The 23,326-nt window shown below is 37.6% G+C and overlaps 1 protein-coding gene across 2 annotated transcripts in view; it reads right to left on the reverse strand.

Moving 5' to 3' along the window:
- LOC150084321 (uncharacterized) overlaps positions 1 to 23,326 on the reverse strand; it is a 118,781-nt gene that overhangs the window by 6,176 nt on the left and 89,279 nt on the right. For both annotated transcript variants that reach the window (XM_090375168.1, XM_090375169.1), the window contains exons 6-7: positions 14,575 to 14,650; positions 1,033 to 1,182 (exon numbers count right to left, since the gene is read on the reverse strand). In XM_090375168.1, the coding sequence (XP_090231294.1) occupies positions 1,033 to 1,182; positions 14,575 to 14,650 (226 nt within the window). The remainder of the gene's footprint in view (positions 1 to 1,032; positions 1,183 to 14,574; positions 14,651 to 23,326) is intronic.

The following is a 23,326-nucleotide window of genomic DNA, read 5'->3' on the forward strand; positions in this document are numbered from 1 at the left end:
TGTTCTTTTGCATAAACAATAACTTCTTGTTTCAATGCGACTTCGTAGTGCAATCTTTTTGACATTTTAATGTGTAATAATGGATCAAAATTAACGAAATACAGTAAATCCACTTACATACGTTCGAAGATACAAATAAAACTTCCTAGTTTTTGCTGAGTGAGCTCCACTATAATGAAACAACAGTGGCTTCACTTATCGAAAGCACGTGAAATCACCCACGCCACTTTATTGTCCATGGAATTGGAGAATGCGATAGCGGTCAAACTTGGAGACGGGGTTTCCACGTTAAAAAAATGTGTGATGCTGTGCAAAAGCACGGGAAAATTCAAGAAAAAAAAACCACGATTGTAAGACGCCATCAATTCTAAGACGCACCCCATTTTCAGAGATGTTTATAGGGGAAAAAAGTGTCTTGCAATCGAAGAAATACAGTATGTAATCTACAAAGCTGCCAGAACGTTACAAAAAGTGTTGTACTATGAAATAAAAGACATTAAATGTTGTAATGCTGTATTTTACTGCACTTATCAGTTATGTGGAGTAGAAGAACTTGAAATTTTGCTGTGTCCTATAGTAGCAGCAGAAACTCTGATTAAAGCTTATTTAGTGTGATGTGAAGAGGCCTTAAGTAGACTCACTGGTGGTTCAGATGATTCCCTGCTGATTTCTATCTTAGTAGACTGATGAAGTGATAGTGATGAAAATGCTGGCACTCTGCTCTTTTGTAAAAATATGTTAACCCCTGGCATGGTGCCGTGAAGGGTATTGTATGGTCGTGGTACCTGCGTGTACCGGTGAACTGTACAATAAAGATCTTATTTAACTGATATTAAATATCAGACTGAGGCAATTAGAACACCTAGTACAAATGATAATCCTGGTTCATTATTTCCAAAATCCTCTAAAGTGAGGGCTTATTGTACAGTGTGAGTATATTTACAGGTTACATACATATTATATTTTGCACTTTTGGTTTAAAAAAAAATGCATTATTTCAAGATCTTAAAGTAACTAATTAATATTACATACCTGCTACCACTCATGACATAACCTACAGATTCAAAAGCTTCTATCTGGTCACTGGTTAAGCCAATTTCTCCCCTCCTTGGAATTCGTTTTCCTTCAGCTACATAGGCAGCCATAGCAGCTCCTTCACCTGGCAGCAAAGCTTTTCCATAACTGAAAAATTAAAATTAATCCAAAATATGTTTGTTGTTCAATTTACATAGAAAACAACATATGACATTTAATTAAATAATATTAACTATACATGTAACCACTAGTTTAAAAAATGAAACAAGCAATATCTATTCCCTAAGCTGAATCAGTAAGTTCAGAAATTAAAAAAATTTCATCTATTTAAGAAAAGTAAACCTGCTTACTTTTCTTAAATAGATGAAATAGGGCATCTTGAATTCAAATTGACTTGAAATTAATAATTAGGAATGTTCGTTTCATTTATTTTTGAAACTAAAGCCACCATTGCTATGCTTTGCAGTTGGAAGGGCGCAAGTCCTATCAAACATTCTAAATTTAGTTTAAAATTTAAATTGTGCTTAAACTATACATTAAATATCCATGTCTTCCTTCATCTAAAAATAAGTTAAAATTAAACTGCAAGTGTCTGCTTTACATGCTGTTTAAAAGTTATCCATACAGCTGTTTGGTCTGGTTGCTGGAGTAGAAAAAAATGGCTCTGGTATAGTACCTACCCGCCAACCTTCAGAAACTGGAATCTTAAAACATTTAATACAAATCCATCTTTCTGCCAGAACAATGTTCGACAAATGTACCTTCCAAATTAACAATAATCTGTGTGTATTACACAGTGCGATGGGAAAGTGAAATACAACCAAGAGAATCTCAGCAACCCAGAGAAGCCACCAACTAACAGAGATAGGGATTTCCAGCATATTAAGAAGAGGGGGGGGGTTAAAATGTACCCTTTATACCTTTTTTAAATTTTTTTTTATCATTATACATTTTGACATAGTGACCTAATTCATCAGGTCACATCTTTTATATGCAGCTGAAATTTAGGCATTAGTGACTCCCACTACAATAAAATCCATCACTTTTCACTGAATCGGGGCAAGGGGGACAGATGACATCACAAGGTTCAGCTGATTAAACAAATTAGTAAGCAAATACCCTCAGCACAATCTATACCATTCAGCCAATAAAAAATTGCCGGGTCAGCTCTTGTTTTCGGAGTACTAAGGTGTTCTAATCAACAGGACCACAGAAGAACTTTCCCATGGCTACCCACATCAGCACCATTTTTGTCCACTCTTGTGACTAGAACAGATGTGACAAAATGACCAATATACAGACAGTTAGTGCTTTGTTTCCTAGCACCACACATTATTAGACCTTTAGAGAGCATGTAAAGCACCAGCTTTCATATTAATTTTAATCTTGTAGCTGTGGAGCTACACCTGTAAGGTGTAACACAAAAATAACAAGCCAGTGTTAATTGTTGGCTGCAAATAAAAATCTATAATTTTCTGTACCTTCCTAAATATAGACAAATTGTCACTCGGTATGGTTTTTGAATTTTTATTTATTGTTTTCCCAAAGTTATAGCATGATTGCACCCAGGAGGTACAACTCCACCACATTTGTTCTACTTTTCAATCCTAGTAACTCTAGCATGGGAAACTGACTGCTACTGACACTACAAAGCTTAAAATTTGTGTTTGTTTCTAGTTAAAGTAATTTATAAAACTGTCCCATGAGATGTAAGAATTATTAACAGTTTTTGTCTTTTTGAGAGATTCATTTGAAATATGCTATTTTTGGATAATAAACACAGAAACAGAAAGTGATTGACATTTGAATATTACATGTTGTAGGGTTATTGACATGGGTAATATCCAAATTATGCACATGGCATGCCAAATTTGAAATAATTTTGAAAAAATTTGAAAACAAAGTGAATAAGAGCACCTGATATATGCAAATTTAAAAAAAGATTTTAAAACTATTTTATACATTATAATAAGCAGAAATATATGTGCATGGGTATGTTTTAAATTTTACATGTTTAAAGGTTTTTAAAATTGGAAAAGGCTAATAGCTTCATCTTTATATTTTATGCCTGTAAGAGCTTTTTCATTATTTTTTTTATTTTTAATTTTCAACAGAATTAATATTTTTTTAAAAATAAAAGGTATTTAAAACACAGCATTTTTTAAATATAGATTTTTTTTATTAAAAAAAAATCCACTAAGAGAGGATGAAATATTGGCCTACTCCAAGAAGAATTCAGAAAACTCAAAAAACTTTTTTTCAGACATTAAAGAGAAAGTTTACATTTGTCAGGTTTAGAACCTATATGTTCCTTTACTGATAAATATCAAGTTCTGAAAGGTTTAATGGTTAATTACTGTAAAGTTACTGCAGAGTTAGTTTAAAGTTAAAAATGAAATTTAACAGTTTTTATCACTGCAAATTTCAAAAACTTGTATTCAAAATGTCCTATTTTGACTTCATATGAATCATAATGAGTCAAAATAGGGCATTTTGAACACAAGTCAAAATCAAACAAATATAATATAAGCATTAGCAAAATTACAAATTTTCTGAATCCCTCAACCCCTGCAAGATTCAAGAACATCTCTGTCCTCTTTAATAACCATGCCAAATAAACTGCTCAGAATACCTGAACCTTTTCATTACCTCCCATAATGGTTGTGGTGGTGGTGGAGCTGGAAATGTAGTTTCATCCTGATAATAAGAACAAAACCACATTTCTTGAGAGTAAAACACTCCAGGAGATGATTAAGATGTAATTGCTGAATAATTGTACTATTAAATTATACTGCTAACTAAATTTCCGGATAACATGCAGGAAAAATGGGATAATTCTTAGGAGTAGAACCAATTATTTTTCTTGAGAGTGGGAGAGCATGAACAAATCAATAATGATATATGTGGCTCATAGTAAATGAAAATTAAGCTTCATTTCAGTTCAAAATTTTAACCCACCATTATATTTTATAGATATAATATGAACAGTTACCATGCAACAACTTACATCATAAAGTGCACAATATTTGTATTTACTCATGATGGGTGGGACAATCCCCACCCAGAGCTTGAGTTCTCACATGTCAATTTTTCACACAGTGGCTCTACTGGGCTCAGACCAGAGTCCTGCATGGATGTCTAAAATAGCAATCCTAATGCAGGGTACCACCACAAAAAAACTGGTATTTCTATAATGAGAAGATTGAATAATCAGATTGCTGACATCACCACTGTGCTTCACAGATGGGATGGTGTAGTCTACAAAATTTAGTCCAAAACATTCTCCAAGTGACACCACCCAAGCTATCCTTAGTAGTTACCCTGTTCATTCCATTACTGCATGGACCTGTATATGGATTGCATTCATTTCCTGAGCAGTGTTATTCTTGATTACAGCTTCACCATAGCTTAGTTTTTTTTTTTTTTTTTTTTTGTTAGTTGTTGGCGCATCGGCTTCTGTGGCCATAATGCACCTCCCAAAGTTTTTGCATTTTACTCTGATCCAAGCCCGAGCCGGGATTTGAACCTGCAACCTTTGGGTTGCCAGGCAGGCGCTTTACCCACCTGGCTAGCCCGGTCAGCCCATAGCTATGTGATGGGTACATCAGCTGCATACGTTGTTGTGGGAACAACGTTCTTGACTTATCCTGATTGTGATTTTATGTAATGTAGTGAATGTCAAGTTGACTTTCTGTGGTGAGATGAAGCAGTTAAATGTTTCCTCATTAGAAAGATTCATCCTCTAATCAAGACCAGCAGACATATGATCAGCTTTAGTGCCACAGCTGTTTCATTGATATATGAATAATGAACTAACATACTCTCTAGATTGGGGGTATTATAGTGATGCTATCAGTACACTGGCAAACGATCCCTGACAGTCTCCATGTGCAGGAATGATAACCAACTAGTAGTATATGTTATGTTAGAAACCACCTGTACAGTACTGCGATAGATGGTGGGTTTGCCAGGAAAGCTGGCTGGGACCACCTTCTTTAATAAATTAAAAAGGGGAAAAAAAAAAAAAGAAGAAAAAATCCCCCCACACTGACATTTACATAGTATTTTTCACACTTTTTTTCTGGGGTTATATCTTGCCTGGGGACGAGCACCAGGCGGTAGCTTGCCAGGTGTTCGCTGCTCCCTGGCAGCGAAGTGGCCTAGTGTTTCTACCAACACAGAGAACAAAGGTGGAGATGGGCTACTACCTTGGAGCCACCATTATACACGTACGTACACACACGCAAGCCCTAGATGATGGAAATGTATATATAATTGTATATAAATCTATGTAAGTTTTGTATATACAGGGTGTCTCAAAAATATTGGTACAAATGTTTAGGGGAGATAGGTAACATCTAAAGGAATGTGAATCGCATAGGAACCCATAACCAGAAACATCACCGTAAGTCGGTACACGGCACTGTTCATCAGTTCGCAAGAGGGAAAATTTCTGGTTTACTCGTTCAAGCAGTAGTCGACGCACGAAGAGCATGCACTTAGTGTATGGATTAGCAGAGGGCAATGGACAAGCCGCTCAACGAATTTATGAAGAACACTTCCCAGACAGACATGTACCGGACCACTGTTTGTTTGCACGTGTGCATCAAAATCTGTGCGACTATGGGTCATTTAGAGGTAACAGGAGTAGTGCGGGCAGACCACGTTTGACATGAATTCCAGCCATGGAAGAAAGTGTGTTGAATGCCGTCCAGAATAATCCTACTACCAGCATACGTGCCATTGCCTCTGTCTCATTGCAGTGTACAGTGTGTCTGGCACAACAATTCCTTACACCCCTTTCATCTCCAAAGGGTTCAGTTACTACTCCCCCTAAGATCCTGCACGGGTGGCTTTTGTGCAGTGGTTTCTCCAAGGAAGTGTTCAAGACTTGAATTTTCCAGCCTATGTTTTGGTCACGGATGAGGCTTATTTCACTCGGGAAGACTTATTCAATCAACACAATGCTCATGTGTGGGCTCACGACAACCCACACGGTGTGTGCCCCCATGCGGCACAACATCGCTTCGCAATAAATGTGGGCAGGTATGGTCAGTGACTGCTTAGTCGGCCCATAACTGTTACCATCCCGCATGAACTCTGCTAAAAAACAGATCTTTCTTGAACAAGTTCTACAAGGGTTACTTGACGATGTTCCAGCAAATGTGAGACATAACATTTCGTTTTGACATGACGGGGTGGCTGCCCATTATGGAAGGTGTGTTTGTGACCATTTGAACAGGCGTTTTGGGCGTCAATGGACTGGCCGTTGTGGACCCGTTGCCTGCGACAACCCACACGGTGTGTGCCCCCATACAGCACAACATCGCTTCGCAATAAATGTGGGCAGGTATGGTCGGTGACTGCTTAGTCGGCCCATAACTGTTACCATCCCGCATGAACTCTGCTAAAAAACGGATCTTTATTGAACAAGTTCTACAAGGGTTACTTGACGATGTTCCAGCAAATTTGAGACATAACATTTCGTTTTGACATGATGGGGTGCCTGCCCATTATGGAAGGTGTGTTTGTGACCATTTGAACAGGCGTTTTGGGCGTCAATGGACTGGCCATGGTGGACCTGTTGCCTGCCCCCCCAAGCTCACCTGATTTATCAAGCCTTGATTTCTTTCTGTGGGGGGGTCCTCAAATCTATTGTGTATGAATCGGCTGTGGAGACGTAAATGGATCTCGTGGCGAGACTCGTCTGCACTGCTGCTACTGTCAAAGAAACTCCAGGTGTGTTCGACCGTGTCCGACAATCCATGCTGCATTCAGTGTCACGCATGCATTGCGTCTCATGGTGGAACCTTCGAGCATCTGTTGTAACATCATGAAATGTATCCATCTTGTACTCCACTGATAATATTATGTCAAATAAATGTTTGCCACTAATTACTGTCTTGTGTCATTTATGCTTCTTGTGCCTCTGCTACTACTTTCCAGTGATGTTTCCAGTTATGGGTTCCTATGCAATTCACATTCCTTTAGATGTTACCTACCTCCCCTAAACGTTTGTACCAATATTTTTGAGACACCCTGTATATGAATGTATGTAAACTGTGTGTATTAATAAATGGGAAAAAAATGGAAATTGGGTTATATCTGGCTTACTAACCAACTCACCAGCAACAAAACATAAGCAGTGTCTGACTGCTGCAGAACACCACACTTTTCTGAAATCGTGTCACTAGCATTATAAGCCAAGTCTCCTTCATCCTGATCATCATCTATAGAAGAATGTGGACAATCCCACTCCATTACCACATGAGGTAATACAGCGGGGTCTTGAAGATTGGTGACATAAGGGTAAGATAGGAAACAAAAGTCAGTGCCATTTGTTTATGCCCAGGAGGTATTCATTTTAAGTTTTCTTAACTATATAATAAAATTTACTAAAATAACTTTGTTCTGACTTCTCAGAGTTCTGAGTACATACAGTAAATTCATAGTATTACTGATAAATGCAATTTTATGATAGTAATACTTTATTAGTTATTTTTTAATTCTAATACTTCACTGAAAAAAAAAAAAAAAAAAAAATATATATATATATATATATATATATATAAAATGAAATCTACTTAAATTTCTATTTTTAATTAACAGAAAGAATAAACCATGTGGCACTTCTATGCTGAAAGTGATGTCAACACAAATTTAAAATGCATTACTGTTGGATCCATATGAGTCTGTTTTCCTTGACTGTGAAATAACAGAAGGAAAAAGATCCTGTGTTACTGTTGGTGTCAGCTTAAACAGTACTAAAAACTTTCTATGCAATGTTCTTTCTGACACCATTTGAAAAATGCAGCATAAATCTGTTATTAATTCAAAATTTAGTTAACTATTCTTTTTCAATATTTGTAAGAAATGAAATTATGGATGAAAAAATATAAAACCATTTGTTATGAAATACTGGGATTTGTTATGAAATACTGGGATTATGAAATACTGGAATTAATCTGATGATATAACATTTCATCTCCCCTCACAATCTTTCCATTTAATGAATATTGCAAATATGCTTTACTGTGAAAAAATGACAAGAAAAACAAGCAAGCAAAAAACTTGAAAATACTATATAAAAAAACTTAAGTTTTTTTAGTTTATCTTGTATTGGCATTATGCATTCAGTAGCCATACTACTTCTCAAAATAAAAGCATTGTGGTAATATATAGTTTCTATATTTTATATTCTCCAGTGAGGCACCTAGAATATAAACAGTGTGATAAACAGAATCAATTTAAAACAAAAATGTCTCTCTTGGGAAATAAGTAACTTTCAAACCATTACATAGTTTATACTTGCAATGGTCTTCCCTAAAAAAAAAAAAAAAAAAAAAAAAAAAAAAAAAAAAAAACAACCATAAAATTCTTGTCTTCTCCTTCATATGAATTGGAAATAGTAACCAGAAACTACAACATCAAAATAATATAGTATAAGGATTTTTCATCATTGTTTCTTATTTAAAAATGAAATAAACTATATATTACCACAATGATGCTTCATCATCACATTTTTCAGTGATGGTTACTTGTGAAGGACAGCAAATGTGATAAGCATATGGTCTTGGCTCATTCTGCACTATAGATGTGATTCATATTTTTTAAATACAGCAAACTTTTATTTAATGTAAATTAATTTTATTTTAATTTAGAGCCTTAAAATCAAAGATTAATAATGATGATAATACCCTTAATGAACTCAACATTACAGTTGAGTCCATTTTATGGACCTGAGACTTCAAACTAATCTATAAAAATAATTCATTCATCAAATAAAAAAACAGAGATAATGAATATAGCTTATTGATATCATGTTCAGTTATATCCAAATACCTTATAATACTAATAAAATTAGAAATATAGTTGGAAATGACTTTCTATAACAAGCAAAAAAAGATCAGTGGACAAATTGGAAACAGAACTGTTGCCAGAGCAGCCAATCCTAAATAATGGTTCTAAATTAAAATGTCAATGAGGTGATATAAAGAACCAGAGCTCAAAAAATCAATTTTCTATGGTGAGTAACTTTCAATAGCAAGTAAATCTTTGGCTTGAACCATTACAAATTTAAAATTAATAAATAATAATTTGGGGAATCCACTTTTAGCTTTTGACAGTAAAGGCAAGCTACATATCAAAAGGAAAATGGTAGGATGTTAGATCAAAAATCAATGGCAGCTTTTGTGGCCATGCTAATCTAAATAAATAGCCTGTGGTGGCAACTTATTAACACACATTTGTTCTTATTTTATCTCTGAATTTTTGGTTTCTTTCTACTCAGTTATATAGCCATGCTCTTTATTACAATCCATATTTCTAAAGCAAAATTTCTTGCCAGCACTTGTTTTCATTGCTTGTAGTTAAGCTTCAAAGCCATGCTCCTTCATTACTACCCATATAGCTTGTAGTACAAAAAGCTGAACAGCTTTGCATACTAGAACAGTGGCAATTTGCATCTGGTTGTGCAAGTCAAAGTGATAAATTAGCAGTTATGGGAAGTAGTAAAGATATCACAGAGTTTCAAAAGGACATGAGGAAGCTCGTGCATCGGGTACTTCCATATTGCAAATGCCACATCTTCCAGCTGCTCATGGCCCCACTATGGTTAAGGTGAATAAAGAATGGTGCTGAATGGGTCACCAATCTATGCTGACAGGTTATGCAAGGTGGACATTCATGGTGAGGGAAGGGTGCAACATGCTATATGGGCTCAACAGCAGGTCACTGTGCAACAGTTGACACTGTACTACAATGTGGGGAATGCAAGAACAATATTCCAAATGACAATGCACCACACACACTCAGATGCATGGGTTCCACAAACACACACAGCAGACGATCCAAAAGACAACCTCTCCTCAACGTTAATCATAGTCAACAATGAATGGTGTGGTATAAACAATACATTAGTTAAACACTGGAGGATCAGAAATGAGTGTGCTGGTCGGATGAATCCAAATACCTGGTGCAACACACCGACAAATGCCTTTATGTATGTTGAAAGCAATACAAGTCCATAGACACATTGTGCATGGTGCTCACTATCCAAGCAGGTGGTGGTTGCTTAATATGGGACATGTTTTGCTGGCAACAACTAGGACTCCTTGTGTGTATGGGCCAACATTTCACTGGTGAAATCTACTGGCAGCTCTTAGGAGACCATCTGTGCCCTGCCATTTTGCAATTTTCTTTTTCCTGGACAGAAACATGATCTTTCAGGACGATAACATGCTGTGTTGGGCTTGCACTGTGCAAGAGTGGTTCAAAGAACACAGTGAAGATATCACCCCTTCTCGATTGGAATCCAAATTCGCCTGACCTCAATCAAATTGAACACTGTGGGATGTTCTGGAATGGGAAGTGAGATGTATGGACATGCAACCACCCGTCATTTATTGCGACACCGTGGAAAGCCTTGCAGGCAGCACGGCTGCAGATTCCTACAGACGTTGTCAGACAACTAGTGGAGGCAAAGCTTAAGTGAATAGTGGCTGTTATCCAAGCAAATGGTAGCCCAACACAGTATTAGGTAGATGGTCACAATTTAGTGATCACTGAGTGTATATACAGTGAAACTTCTAACGGACATCTCTCTACAACGGACATTTTCAAATTCCCCAACTCACCTCCATTGGTTTTAACGTGTTTGCAGCTTCTGTCTAGCGGACATTCTCTGTAACGGACACGGACAGGCAATCTGCACTGTTTCGTTTAGATTAGCACTTAATTTGATCTCCCCATAACGGACAGCGGGCGAGCTCACGGCCCTTTTTCTAGGAACGTTTCTTCCACGTATTGCCTCAATCGTGTGTTTATTTTCTATTTCAGATTCTCTGAATTTTATCAAGGTTTATGTCGCAGTTCTAAACCCTTTTTCAAGAATTTTAAGGCACGTGTAAAACTTCTGATGAATTCGGTGTGTGCAGGGGGGGGGGGAATATGGTCGGCCTTTCGTCGTTTCAGTTTTGTTCAGTGTCGTGTAAGTGCACAATGTCTTCTCGTAAAGATTTAACTTTAAAAGATAAAGTCGAACTCATTAATGCGTATGATTGGCAAAAAAATAGTGTTCGCAATCTCGCTGCAAAATTCAAAATCGGGAAGACGCAGGTAAGCGACATTCTAAAGAAAAAAATGAACTGCTCAAACAATTTTGGCAACACGGAAATGATCAGGTTCAAAAATCATTCCCGAAAACTGTTGGACTTCAAATTTGTCGCGCACGTGCTAAAAAAATTCCCATTAATGGGCCTATTATTATGGAAAAAGCTTTGGAGGTTGCGAAATCTATGGGAGTAAATGAGTTCAAAGCTTCTGTGGGAGGGCTAGACAAGTTCAAAACTCGGCATAAAATTTCTTGGAAAACCGTAAGTGGTGAAGGTGGATCTGTTGATACTGGGGTTGTAACAGAGTGGACCATCAAATTGGAAGATTTATGTCGTGATTTTGAAGCTAAGGATATTTACAACTGTGACGAAACCGGGTTGTTATTTTAAAGCTCTTCCTGAAAAAACAATGAGTCTAAAAAACGAAAAGTGCCAGGGCAGAAAAATTTCTAAGGAACGCTTGACTGTACTATTGTGTACAAATATGCTGGGAGACTTTGAACAACCTCTTGTTATAGGAACCCACAAAATCCTCATTGTTTCAAGGGCATAAAGTTGAATCTTTTGGATGTTGACTGGAAGCATAATAAAAAAGCGTGGATGACACAAGATATCATGAGCGAATGGATAAGTCAATTTAACCAACACGTGATTCGTCAAAACAGAAAAATTATTCTTTTCGTGGATAATGCTGCATCTCACCCGTACATTGAATTGTCCAACATTCAAATCGTTTTTCTGCCACCAAACACATCTGCAGAGTGTCAGCCCTTGAATCAAGGGATAATAAAAAATTTTAAACTTCACTACAGAAAACGTGTTTTAAGACATCTCATTGCAAACATGAACGATGTAACATGTGTGAGTGACCTTGCAAAGAAACTCAGCATCCTAGATGCGATTCAATGGATTTCCTCTTCAGTGAACACAATTAGAAAACAAACTGTCGTGAACTGTTTTGTAAAGTCTGGCTTCTCAAATGCAAAAATTGAAGTTGTGAACAGCAATGTGGAGCACCAAGAAGAACAAGAACTTCATCTATTGATAATGTACGATACTTCAGCTACAAGTGACCCTGGCTACAAAGATATAGACTCAAACCTTACTACAGAAGATGGTGCTCTAGATATCAACGACATTATCATCGATATTTTTCAAGAAGTTCTTCATGAGGATGAAGAAATGGAAGGAGGTCATTCTGTCAAAGAACATATTAACGACGAACCATCGATGAAAATAGAAGAAGCGCTCATACAAATCAATCGTTTAAAAATGTTTTTCGCCGCTGAAGAAGATACTGAAGGACTTTCAATGGTTTCTTCACTCCAAACAAATGTTGAAAACAAAATTATCAGCCGGAAGAAGGTGCAGAAGAAAATAAGTGATTACTGTATGCATTTTTCTTAAGATAAAGTCATAATATGCATAGCACAATTGTATGTATATTATTTACAAAAATATTGTTCAAAATCTGTATATATTTTAATTTAATTTTAAATTAAACGTTTAACGATTTTTTTTCTTTTTTTTTTTCTCCCTCAGACTTCTTGTTAGCGGACACTTCTCTCTAACGGACACATTTTCATTCCCCATGGCTGTCCGTTACAGGGAAGTTTCACTGTATACCATTAAGAAATTAGAGCAAGAGGAGGATGCCAAGGTGGATGAATACTGAGCTAGCCAGTTTAACAGAGAAAAAAAAAGAAGAAATGGGTAACAGAGCAATGAAGAGTAGTAAAGAATGCAACAGCTACAAGCCGATGTGTAAAAGTATCACAGAAAAGATTAGGTTGGCAAGGCAGAGTATGAGAAATCACTGGATATGAGCGTAAAAGAATGGAGACAAGTAGTTTTTCATATATGTGAATATAAAAAAGAAAATAACAAATCATACTTGACCCTTTCATTATGGTATATCCTAGAAAACCCAACTAATGTTACAAATGAACTGTACAGGGTACTTTGCATCAATATTTACACATGAAAGTCTTCTTAGTGAGAAACTGTATGAGTGAAGCTGGGAAGCATGAAATTTGCAATGATGAAATAACAAAAGGCTGTTATTGAAAAAAACTTACTAGCCTAAAGGCAAATACAGCTCCTGGAATTGATGACAAACACCCAGCAAGTTTGAGGAGGGTAGTAGGAGAGTACATTGATCCATTAAGATTAAATATGAGGGCATCACTGGACTTGAAGTGCCAACATATCACAAACACACATAGAGGGTTCAAGAGAAAAGTGTAACTACTGACTCCACTAGTTAGTCTGACTTCAGTGGCAAAAAAAAAAAAAATGTATTTAAGCAAAGCATTTCACTCAGTCCCATATCACAGGTTACTGTATAAGATGAAATTGGAATCACAAGGAAAATCCTTAGTGGGATCACAGGAGGCAGAGAATTATGATTTATGGTTATTCTGCAGATTGGGATAACGTAAGAAGCTGTTTTAATTTCTTAAATGACAAGGGGGGAGTGGCATGATGTCAAGATCAGTAGGGAAGTTAATGATCAGCACTAAGCAGAGCTTCTTCAGGGATGGTTAAACTGGCAACTATGTTTCAATGCAGTGAAGTGGAAGGACACACGAGAGAGAGAGAGAGAGAGAGAGAGAGAGAGAGAGAGAGAGAGAGAGAGAGAGAGAGAGAGAGAGAGAGAGAGAGAGAGAGAGAGAGAGAGAGAGAGAGAGAGAGTGTGTGTGTGTGTGTGTGTGTGTGTGTGTGTTAGCAATCCCAAAATAAAATGCACTTTTTGTGAATGAATTAAAAAAGGTAAATGAAAGGTATTTGGGGTTTACATAGTTATCATAGTTATATAGTTTACATAGACTAGTTTATATTAAACAGGCAATAATGAATTTCTCAGTCTGCAACAGCAAACATTTAAACAGAAATTTTTAATAACTAATCAATTAAAGCGATTATTTTCAGCCACTGCTTTGAGAGTTTGCAAGTTCTGAGATTTGGACCAATAAAATTTATTAATTAGAAGCTGCTTAATTTTCATACAGAGTTCACCTGAAAATCTGGAATGGTATATTTGCAAAACTGAAGGCTGATTACAGCCTTCACTTTTGGAGAATCATGGCCAAATGGCTTAAACGGAGAACTGTAGCAGAGTAGTCAGGTGCACGGGTGCAAAAACACACAAGCACTTTGAGTGGACCTTGGTTCAAGCTCCCATTATTGCTAAATTGTATTCATTGTCAAAATAATTCATGTAAACTCCTCTGACCTAGTTGTCGTGTTGGAGTATAAACGAGAATATTTAGTTATGCTAAATTCAGAGCCAACAAGGTGAATGGACTTTTACCAAACTAACATTCATTAAAACAGAACAATAAGTTATGCTAGAGACCATCAGTGTGAGATTTATATGGCTAAAAGCAAAATGTCTATAAACATGGGCATTATTTATTACACTTACTCTTTAGCTGATAGCTGTACATGGGTTTTAGGCATAGGTCCAATAACATCATCATCCTCTTCCTCTTGTTCTTTTTCTGGAAAAAAGATGGTTAATATTAGTGGAAATAAAATCATCATTATGGTTCGAGGTTCACATTAGTTCATCTTATAACTTTTCAAATATTAACTATAATGCCTATTTATTTTTGCAAAAAAATATTTAATTTTTTAAATTCAGTAAGTATTTTTTAACAGAAAAAGTTACAGCTTTCAACAGAAGGTATTCATAATCCCAACCCCCACATTTGTTTATATAATACATTTACAGATTTCTGAAGTGAAGTATATATGTGACGCAGCTGAGTGGTCAGGAGTGAGAGTGCAACAGTACACATTCTTTGAGTAGACCAGGATTCAAGCCCGTGACTGCTAAATACAATTAATGTTTGTATTAATGATTTATTGTAAACTCCATTGACCTGATGGTCGTGTCGGAACATAAACAAGAATATATTAGAAATAACACTGGTCAACATGTAAAATGTTACGAAAACGAAAACACCCAATCTTGACTAATTTGATGCTGCTGAACACGAAAATCACATTAAAATTTGTCAACTGGCTCTTGTCATAATTGGCCTGTCATGAAGATATAAGATGTCCTCCCTGTCAGTCTGTTTTGTTTTGTTTTGTTTTGCTTCCACCACTCCACATCAAACTGGGGCACATGAAAAATTTCTTGAAGGCTTTGGAAATGAACATTGCATTCACATACTTGCAAGAGAAATTCCCAAGACAGTACATGTGTAGACATGTATATTATTTTGTGCAGGACGGCACCTGAACATCAGTTCATCTCCACCTTGGTATACTGTGATGGCTACAGAACTCTGTAAAAGGCTGGAAATGTGTGTAGTGCTATGTTTGTGTAGTTTGTGTGTGTTGTTATGTTGTTTAGTTGTTTCTGGCCTCTTTGTCACCAGGCAGGCGATCACCCGGAAAGCCTGCCCAATGTCTGTCTACACCATGGGGAGATGGGCCACAACTGCACATGTGCTGTGGTGGACCTAGACTAGCTCATGGGTCTATTATTCCCTGTGTATGAGGTACTGCACAAAATTCTGCACCCTAGAAGTGCCATACTGGTGGGTGCCAGCAATCCTGCCCCCCCAGGTTGCCTAAACCTGGAAGCCAGCAAAATAAAAAAAAAAGGTACATGGAAACAAGTCCACAAGCTCAGCTCAGTATTACTAAGACCAATATTCTATTTACATAGCTCAGAATTTCTGAGAAACAAGTTTACATAAAATACCATTAATTAAACTTTACATATTTACATATTAACATTGAAAGGATACTTGCACCAAGTAGGCGCAAAGAGACTACGCCCGCAAACTTCATTGTTCTCTTCACACGTCTTTAACGTGGGTCTATTCATGAGTTCTTAGCGCTTAAAACGTGTTCTCCGCATATTAGTCTCTAAAGTCCTTCTCCACAATCTGTATTTTCCAACAAAGTATTCTGAAGAAGAATATTCTCTATAAGGTTTACCTTAGCAGCCACAATGAGACTGCTACCATGATGTCCAAGTCCATAAAGTCCAGGTTACCATCTCTGCAGAGTCCAATTCTCAAAAGAAGATCTGGATGTTGTATTCTTGTAATACTCACAATTAGTTTAGTTATTATGTCATCAATTCATAGTTCACAAAAATATTTAATGGCATGTATTTGGTAATATTCAATACCAAAAAATAATTTTGATATCATATACCGGGATTTCAGGAAAGCTTTTGACACTATTGCACATGACTACTGTACAAATTGGAGCAGAATGGTATTAAGGGTAAGTTGCTACAATGGATAAAAAGGTGGTTGAGTGGGAGAAGACAGAGTGGTAATGAATGGATGCTGCTCTTCGTGGACTAATGTTATTAATGGAGTCCCCGAGGGTTCGGTGTGGGGCCCACTGTTGTTTTGTATATTTATCAATGATATTGATCAAGGTATATCAAGCTTAGGGTCGAAGTTTGCAGATAATACAAAGGTTGGCAGGATTGTTAATGACAGTAATGGCAGTGTGCCACTGCAACAGGATCAAGAAAATTTTCAAATCCATGCTACAGTTATTAAAACAGAACAAATTTCATATAACATGTCCTTTCCTCAAGGTGTACCATGAACAGTCAAACCAACAGAACAAACTTATCAGTGAAAAGATCTAAACCTCCCCAAACATTCCTCCATACATATCACAAATATACATGATCTCAGTTCCAATCTCAATGGTGTCCATTTCCACTTAGTCTGCCAAACCCCACCTACTTTTTCTGACAGAAAATCAATTATTGGCTTCCTCACCCACTGCTCATCTTAGTTGTCCTAATTATTCACTCTACAATTCCTTTCGCTTCAAATGTGGTCATTGTAAATAAGTTTGTTCTGATATTCCCTGTCAAACACTTAGTAATTTGGAATCTCCGCTTTTCGATCTTCACTGGATTAAAATCTCTCCACCCCATTCTGTCTTTATCTGTTCCTTTTATCATTCTCCTAACTCCAATAATGACTTGGAACTCTCTCACTTCATTTCTCTGAAATTCTACTTTTTTCAATCCAACTTTCCTAAAAGTGAGAATTTTCCTTGGAGATTTTAACATTCATAACTCCAGCTGGCTTTAGTCTTCTAGTTACAAGGACCCAGCTGGGTGAAATGTTGGGGCTTTTACAATAACTAATGACCTTACACAGATTGTCCATTTACTTACTAGAATACCAGACAATCTTAACCACGCACCCAACACTCTTGATCGTCTTCTCATAAACAGCCCTTCCAAGTTAAGATGGATGATCCTCCAGGCACCTCAAAACTACAACTGAGTGATGGTCTCTTCTTCAAAGGATCCTTTCATTTGTGGCTGTATTCGACCTCATGTTGTTTGGCATTGCCAAGAATGCAAAATGGGATGATCTGCCAAATTTCCATTCTTCTTTTCCTTGGTTACGTTATCATTTTAAATCTTCTGACATCAATGAATGCTCAGACCATATCAGTGAAATTATTGTTGTAGATGAAATCCTTTATTCCCCACTGCTCCTTTACCTAAACCTTGGTTTTCCAATAAATGTGCTAAGGCTGTTCAAGGTAAGAATACTGCATATTCTTATAGAATATGCAGTATTCTTACTGCATATTCTATTCTCAGCTGCCCACATCAACGCCAGAGCTTGCACTTGGGCATCGCGTGACACAGAGACAACCCCCAAGGCAGAATGCGCTGGTCCCGAAGGAACTAGTAGTTGTTGGTGACTCAATTGTCAGGGAAACGGGGAACATGCTTTGTAAAAAAGATAGGTGGAACAGGACCAGGGTATGTCTGCCAGGGGCAAAGGTTGATGACGTTGTAGAGCGAATATCATCTTTTAAGGGCACAAAAGGTGATATAGTTGTACACGTTGGCACTAATAATATTAAAAGTAGGAGACCGGCAGAATTACTTAACAAGTACAGGTCACTGTTGAACAAAAGCCGAGAATTAGGGTTGAATTTGAAAGTGTCTGCAATTCTGCCCAGACACGATAGGAGGGAGTATATGATGAGAGCCTTGTCGATCAATTCGGCCCTGGAAAGATTGTGCAAGGCTCAAGGGGTAGAATTTTTTTCAGCCTGGACTGTACTTGTTAACAGGAGAGATTGCTTCTACAGGGATGGGATACACTTAAATAGAAAGGGTGCAAGAATATTTGCTGATGCTATCGAGGCAGTGTTAGGTGGGTCGGAAAACTGCTAGCTTGGGGGGAGACAAAGACCAATAGATTGACAGTAGCCACTGGCAGAGGTGAAAGAGATTCTTGCACTGCTTCTATTAGAATGAGCAGAAGCCTGGAAAACAAGATGCATGGTATTTCAGAGACTGCTGGGAGCCATTGCGGTACAAGTAAACACATGGGTTGTGTTAGGGTAGCTAAGAATAGGAATAGGTGCATGTATACTTGCGTGTACACCAATGCTAGGAGTTTAGTAAATAAATTTAATGAATTTGAGGTATTGCTCAAAACATCAAAGGCAGATATTGTTGGGATATCAAGACGTGGTGTCACACAGATATAAGGAATGCAGAACTGGAATTTGGGTAGTACAACGTCTACAGAAAGGATAGACTGGATAGGAAGGGAGGAGGGGTTATGCTATTAGTTAAGAAATACATAAAATCCAAGGAAGTGAAACCAGTGGACATCGCCGGACAGTGCAGTGTTGAGTCAGTTTGGTGTGACATAAGCATTGGGAGATCAAAATTGAGAGTAGGAGTGTGCTATAGGCCTAATGACTCTGATGAGTATAATAAGGAACTGTACAGGGAAATAGAGTGGGCCAGTAAATCAGAGAGTCTTATAATGGGAGATTTTAATTTCCCAGATATTGACTGGAATTTGGGGGCTGGTTACTCACACACTAGCAGGGCTTTTGTGGATTTATTGGATGATTGTTTTCTACATCAGCATGTTCGGGAGGCAACTAGAGGGAGTAATACTCTTGATTTGATTATCAGCAGTGATTCTTCATGCATTAAGAATCTGCAGATAAACGAACCACTAAGTGGCAGTGATCACAGTGTGCTGAAGTGGGATTTACTCAAAGAGGTAACTACCATTAGGGGTAAAGGGAAGGGTTATTGCTTTCGTAAAGGTGACTACGATGGACTGAGACAGTATTTAAATTCTATACAGTGAGACCAACTGATGATGTTACCAACAGCAAATTCAAAATGGGAAGCATTCAAAGAACTTATCTTGGAAGTTACTAGGCTTTACATACCAACTAAGAAATATTGTTCAAGGTTTAGGCCAAAATGGATGTCAGATGAACTAATGAGGCATATGGCAGAGAAGAAAAATGCATGGGATACTTACAAATTAACACATGACACAGAAGCCTATGATAGATACAAGTTGATATGCAACCAAGTTACAAAGGAGGTTAGGCAGGCGAAGGCAGATTACGAGAAATCCTTGGCAAGGGATGCAAAGAAATACAGCAAAGAGTTCTTTACTTATGTTAACCCTAGAAGGAAGGGGATGAATCAGATTGGTCCACTTGATATTGATGGGTCAACTGTTGATGATCCTGCTCAGGTAGCTAACAAACTAAATGAATATTTTGCATCGACATTCACACATGAGGAGTTATTCAGCAAGGGGAATGCCAGAGGTGTATTCAACTCTAGCAGTAAGCTACAGAATCTTGAAATAACTGGGAGTAAAGTGGAGGAGAAACTGTTGAAGATAAACACAAGAAAGGCACCCGGGGTGGATGGGATCTATCCAGTTATATTAAAGGAGGCAGCAAAGGAAGTAAGCAAACCCTTAGCCATAATTATGAGAGCTTCCTTGGACTCAGGGGAGGTACCCATAGACTGGAAATGTGCAAATGTGACCCCAATATACAAAGGAGGATCAAAGGCTGACACAAGTAATTATAGACCTGTGAGCTTAACTTCTGTTCCAGGAAAATTAATGGAGGCACTGGTTAAAGAAGCACTGCAGGATCATTTAGACAAGACTTCAGTTATAGCTCAGACACAGCATGGTTTTGTTAAGGGGAAGTCTTGCCTGACCAACTTGATTGGATATTATGATGCAGTCACAAAAGAACTGGATGCAGGGAATAACTTTGATATTATATACTTGGATCTTAGAAAGGCTTTTGATACTGTTGCACATGGAAGACTGCTATACAAATTGGAGCAGTGTGACATTGGAGGCAAATTGCTGCTATGGATAAAGGGGTGGTTGAGGGGGAGAAGAGAGTGGTAATCAATGGACACTGCTCATCGTGGACTGATGTTAATAGTGGAGTCCCTCAGGGCTCAGTGTTGGGTCCATTATTGTTTTCTGTATTTATAAATGATATTGATGATGGTATATCAAGCTTAATGTCCAAGTTTGCAGATGATACAAAGGTTGGCAGGGTTGTCAAGGACACTACTGACACTATGCTGCTGCAACAGGATCTGGAAAGGTTGAGCAGATGGGCTGAGAGGTGGCAAATGAAGTTTAACATTGACAAATGTAAAGTACTACACATGAGAAACAGCAACCCCAGAGCAACGTATAAACTCTGTGGTACTACACTGACAGTGGTAGAGAATGAAAGGGACTTGGGGGTGGTTGTGCAGGCAGATATGAAGTTCTCTGAGCAGTGCAGACGGGCTGCAAGAGTAGCTCATGGAGTATTGTCAATGATATACAGGAATTTTTCCAGCAGGGATAAGGAGGTGATTATTCCATTGTATAAGGCAATGGTCAGGCCACACCTAGAGTACTGTATACAGGTCTGGAGGCCTCATTTCAAGAAGGATGTAGAGCTGCTGGAACGAGTACAGAGAAGGGCAACAAGATTAGTGAATGGAACAAAGGGGTGCTCTTACGAAGAAAGGCTTAAGTTTTGCAAATTACAGTGTCTGGAGACTAGGCACTAGCGAGGAGATCTGATAGAGGTGTATAAAGTCTTGAATGGTTTAAGCATGCTCAATGCTGATGGGATTCTTCCTCTAGCTCAGAAAAATCACCTGAGAGGGCATAAATTCAAATTGAGGAAAGACAGATGTAGGATAGACGTGCGGAAATTTGCCTTTAGCCAGCGGGTGGTTGGTTGGTGGAACAGACTTCCATCCCTTGTGGTGGAGGTTGATAGCCTAAATAAGTTTAAGGCTCAGCTGGACAGGTATTTGGAACGAACAGAGGGGTGAAGTGGAAGTGGGTTTTTTTTTTTTTTTTTTTTGGCTGATGCTGCATAAGCTTGCTTTCTTGCATTAAATGCCTCTACTAATGATAATGCTAATATTGCAATTGGCTTGCATTAAAATCACCGGGTTCATTTTCTATCTACACCAAAGATAGCAACAATTGTAAAGCAGTTATTAATCAGTCCAAACTAGATTTTTAACAGGCTAAGAGTAGTAGAAAGCTTGCTTCTTGTCCAAATGGTAGTCAAGCATTCTGGTATCTTGACAGATCTACTAGCCACAATGATTGCCCCTCTATACCGCCATCTCTGTTCCCACCTCTGTCAAAACCTGATGGGTCTATTACTATATCAGTCAAAGATAAAGCTGACCTGCTAGCATCCTACTTTTCTTCTAACTCTTGTAATGATAATATTGGTAAACCACCTCCTACCATTCCCAGTATACTCAACTCAGTGCCTCCCGTGGTCTTCCATCAAAAAGGATGTAAAGAATTTTGAACAACCTTGATGCCAAGAGAGCTCAAGGTCCTGATGGCATTTCTCCACTCATTAATCAAAACATGTGCTCCTGTTCTGTATCACTTTTTCACATCTGATTCCTCTGGTGTTTCTCTTTCTGATTTGAAATTTGCCCATATCCAGCCATTTCCTAAAAAGGATGACAAATCCCTCCCATCCAATTATTGTCCCACTGCACTTGCCTCTACTCTTTCCAATGTAATGGAGAAATCCATTAACTACCAACTCCTAAACTATCTCAAAAACCTTCCATCTGATCAATGATTGCCAATATGAATCTAATCAGTGTTGATTCACTGGTTAGTTGGTTTGTTAGTTGGGTTTTTAATGGCATGATCCACTGGTGATGTTTTGGTTTATGTTACCCATCTATGGACAAATTCAATGGACAAGTTTAGTGAAAGTTAAGCGGTTGCTCTTGACATTTCTAAGGCTTTTCATCATGTTTGGCATAAAGGTCTTCAAAACAACCTTCCATTTTATGGATTGCCAAATGTTTTTTGCAACTGGGTATCCAGTTTTCTCTCTGACCACTTGCTGTAAGTGATGGTAGATGGCTCTCTGTCTTCTAACGTTTACATTAATGCTGGTGTTTCCCAAGGGGTCAGTTCTTTCGCCTACGCTTTTCCTCTTATATATTAATGATCTTCTCCTTTTGACTGGAAATCCTATCCATAGTTCTGCCAATGATGACATGTTGCATTTCATCTTCCAGTCCAAGAATTCTTGCCCTGCACAGACAGCTTCATCTTCTCAAATATCCACTACAAAATCCTTAAATGATAATCTCCAGGTAATTCTCCAATGGGGTAAAGATAACTTAGTTACAGTAAGTCCCCGAAATACGTAAGAGATACGTTCCAGGAATTCTTACATAAGTCGAGTTTTACATAACTCGGGAATGACTAAGAAAATATTGCTACTACATCCCTAATATGCCAAAATTACAAAAACCACATAATATCCTCAGAAGAATGGAAAAAGAAAAAAAGTTATATATTTTCAATTAGTTCAATTAAAAACTTTATCTGGGAACAGTGGTGAAGTAGCCAAATTGGCACATAAGAAAAGAAAACATAAAAGGAAGGGAAAAAAAGCATATTATTGTACTGTAAAACTGATATGTATTTCGCAGTCTTGGTTATTATAGCTGACTTCATTGGTGCCGATCCCTTCAACGCTTTTCGTATTCTGTCTTTGTCCTTTATTATTGTGTTCACTGTTGAAACTGACAAATCTAAATTCTGCTCGATACCTGTTAATGTTTGACCATTTTCATACATCCTTATTATTTTAATTTTCTGATTCAAATCGATAACTTTCCTTTTCTTGGTAGATTTACTAGTACCATGGTCACTTATTCTCTTAGTCAGCACCATGATAATGGTCAAAATGAAATTTTCTGTAAAGAACTTCATAGGGTTAAGGCGGAAACACACTATTATCACCTCACATTTTACTAAAGCACATTTCTGGAGGTCATTACCATAAAACAAAAAAATTTG

Source organism: Mastigoproctus giganteus, chromosome 6 (genome assembly GCF_048544385.1).
Source record: "Mastigoproctus giganteus isolate SK-2022 chromosome 6, ASM4854438v1, whole genome shotgun sequence".
In the NCBI taxonomy this organism is placed as follows: Eukaryota; Metazoa; Arthropoda; class Arachnida; order Uropygi; family Thelyphonidae; genus Mastigoproctus; species Mastigoproctus giganteus.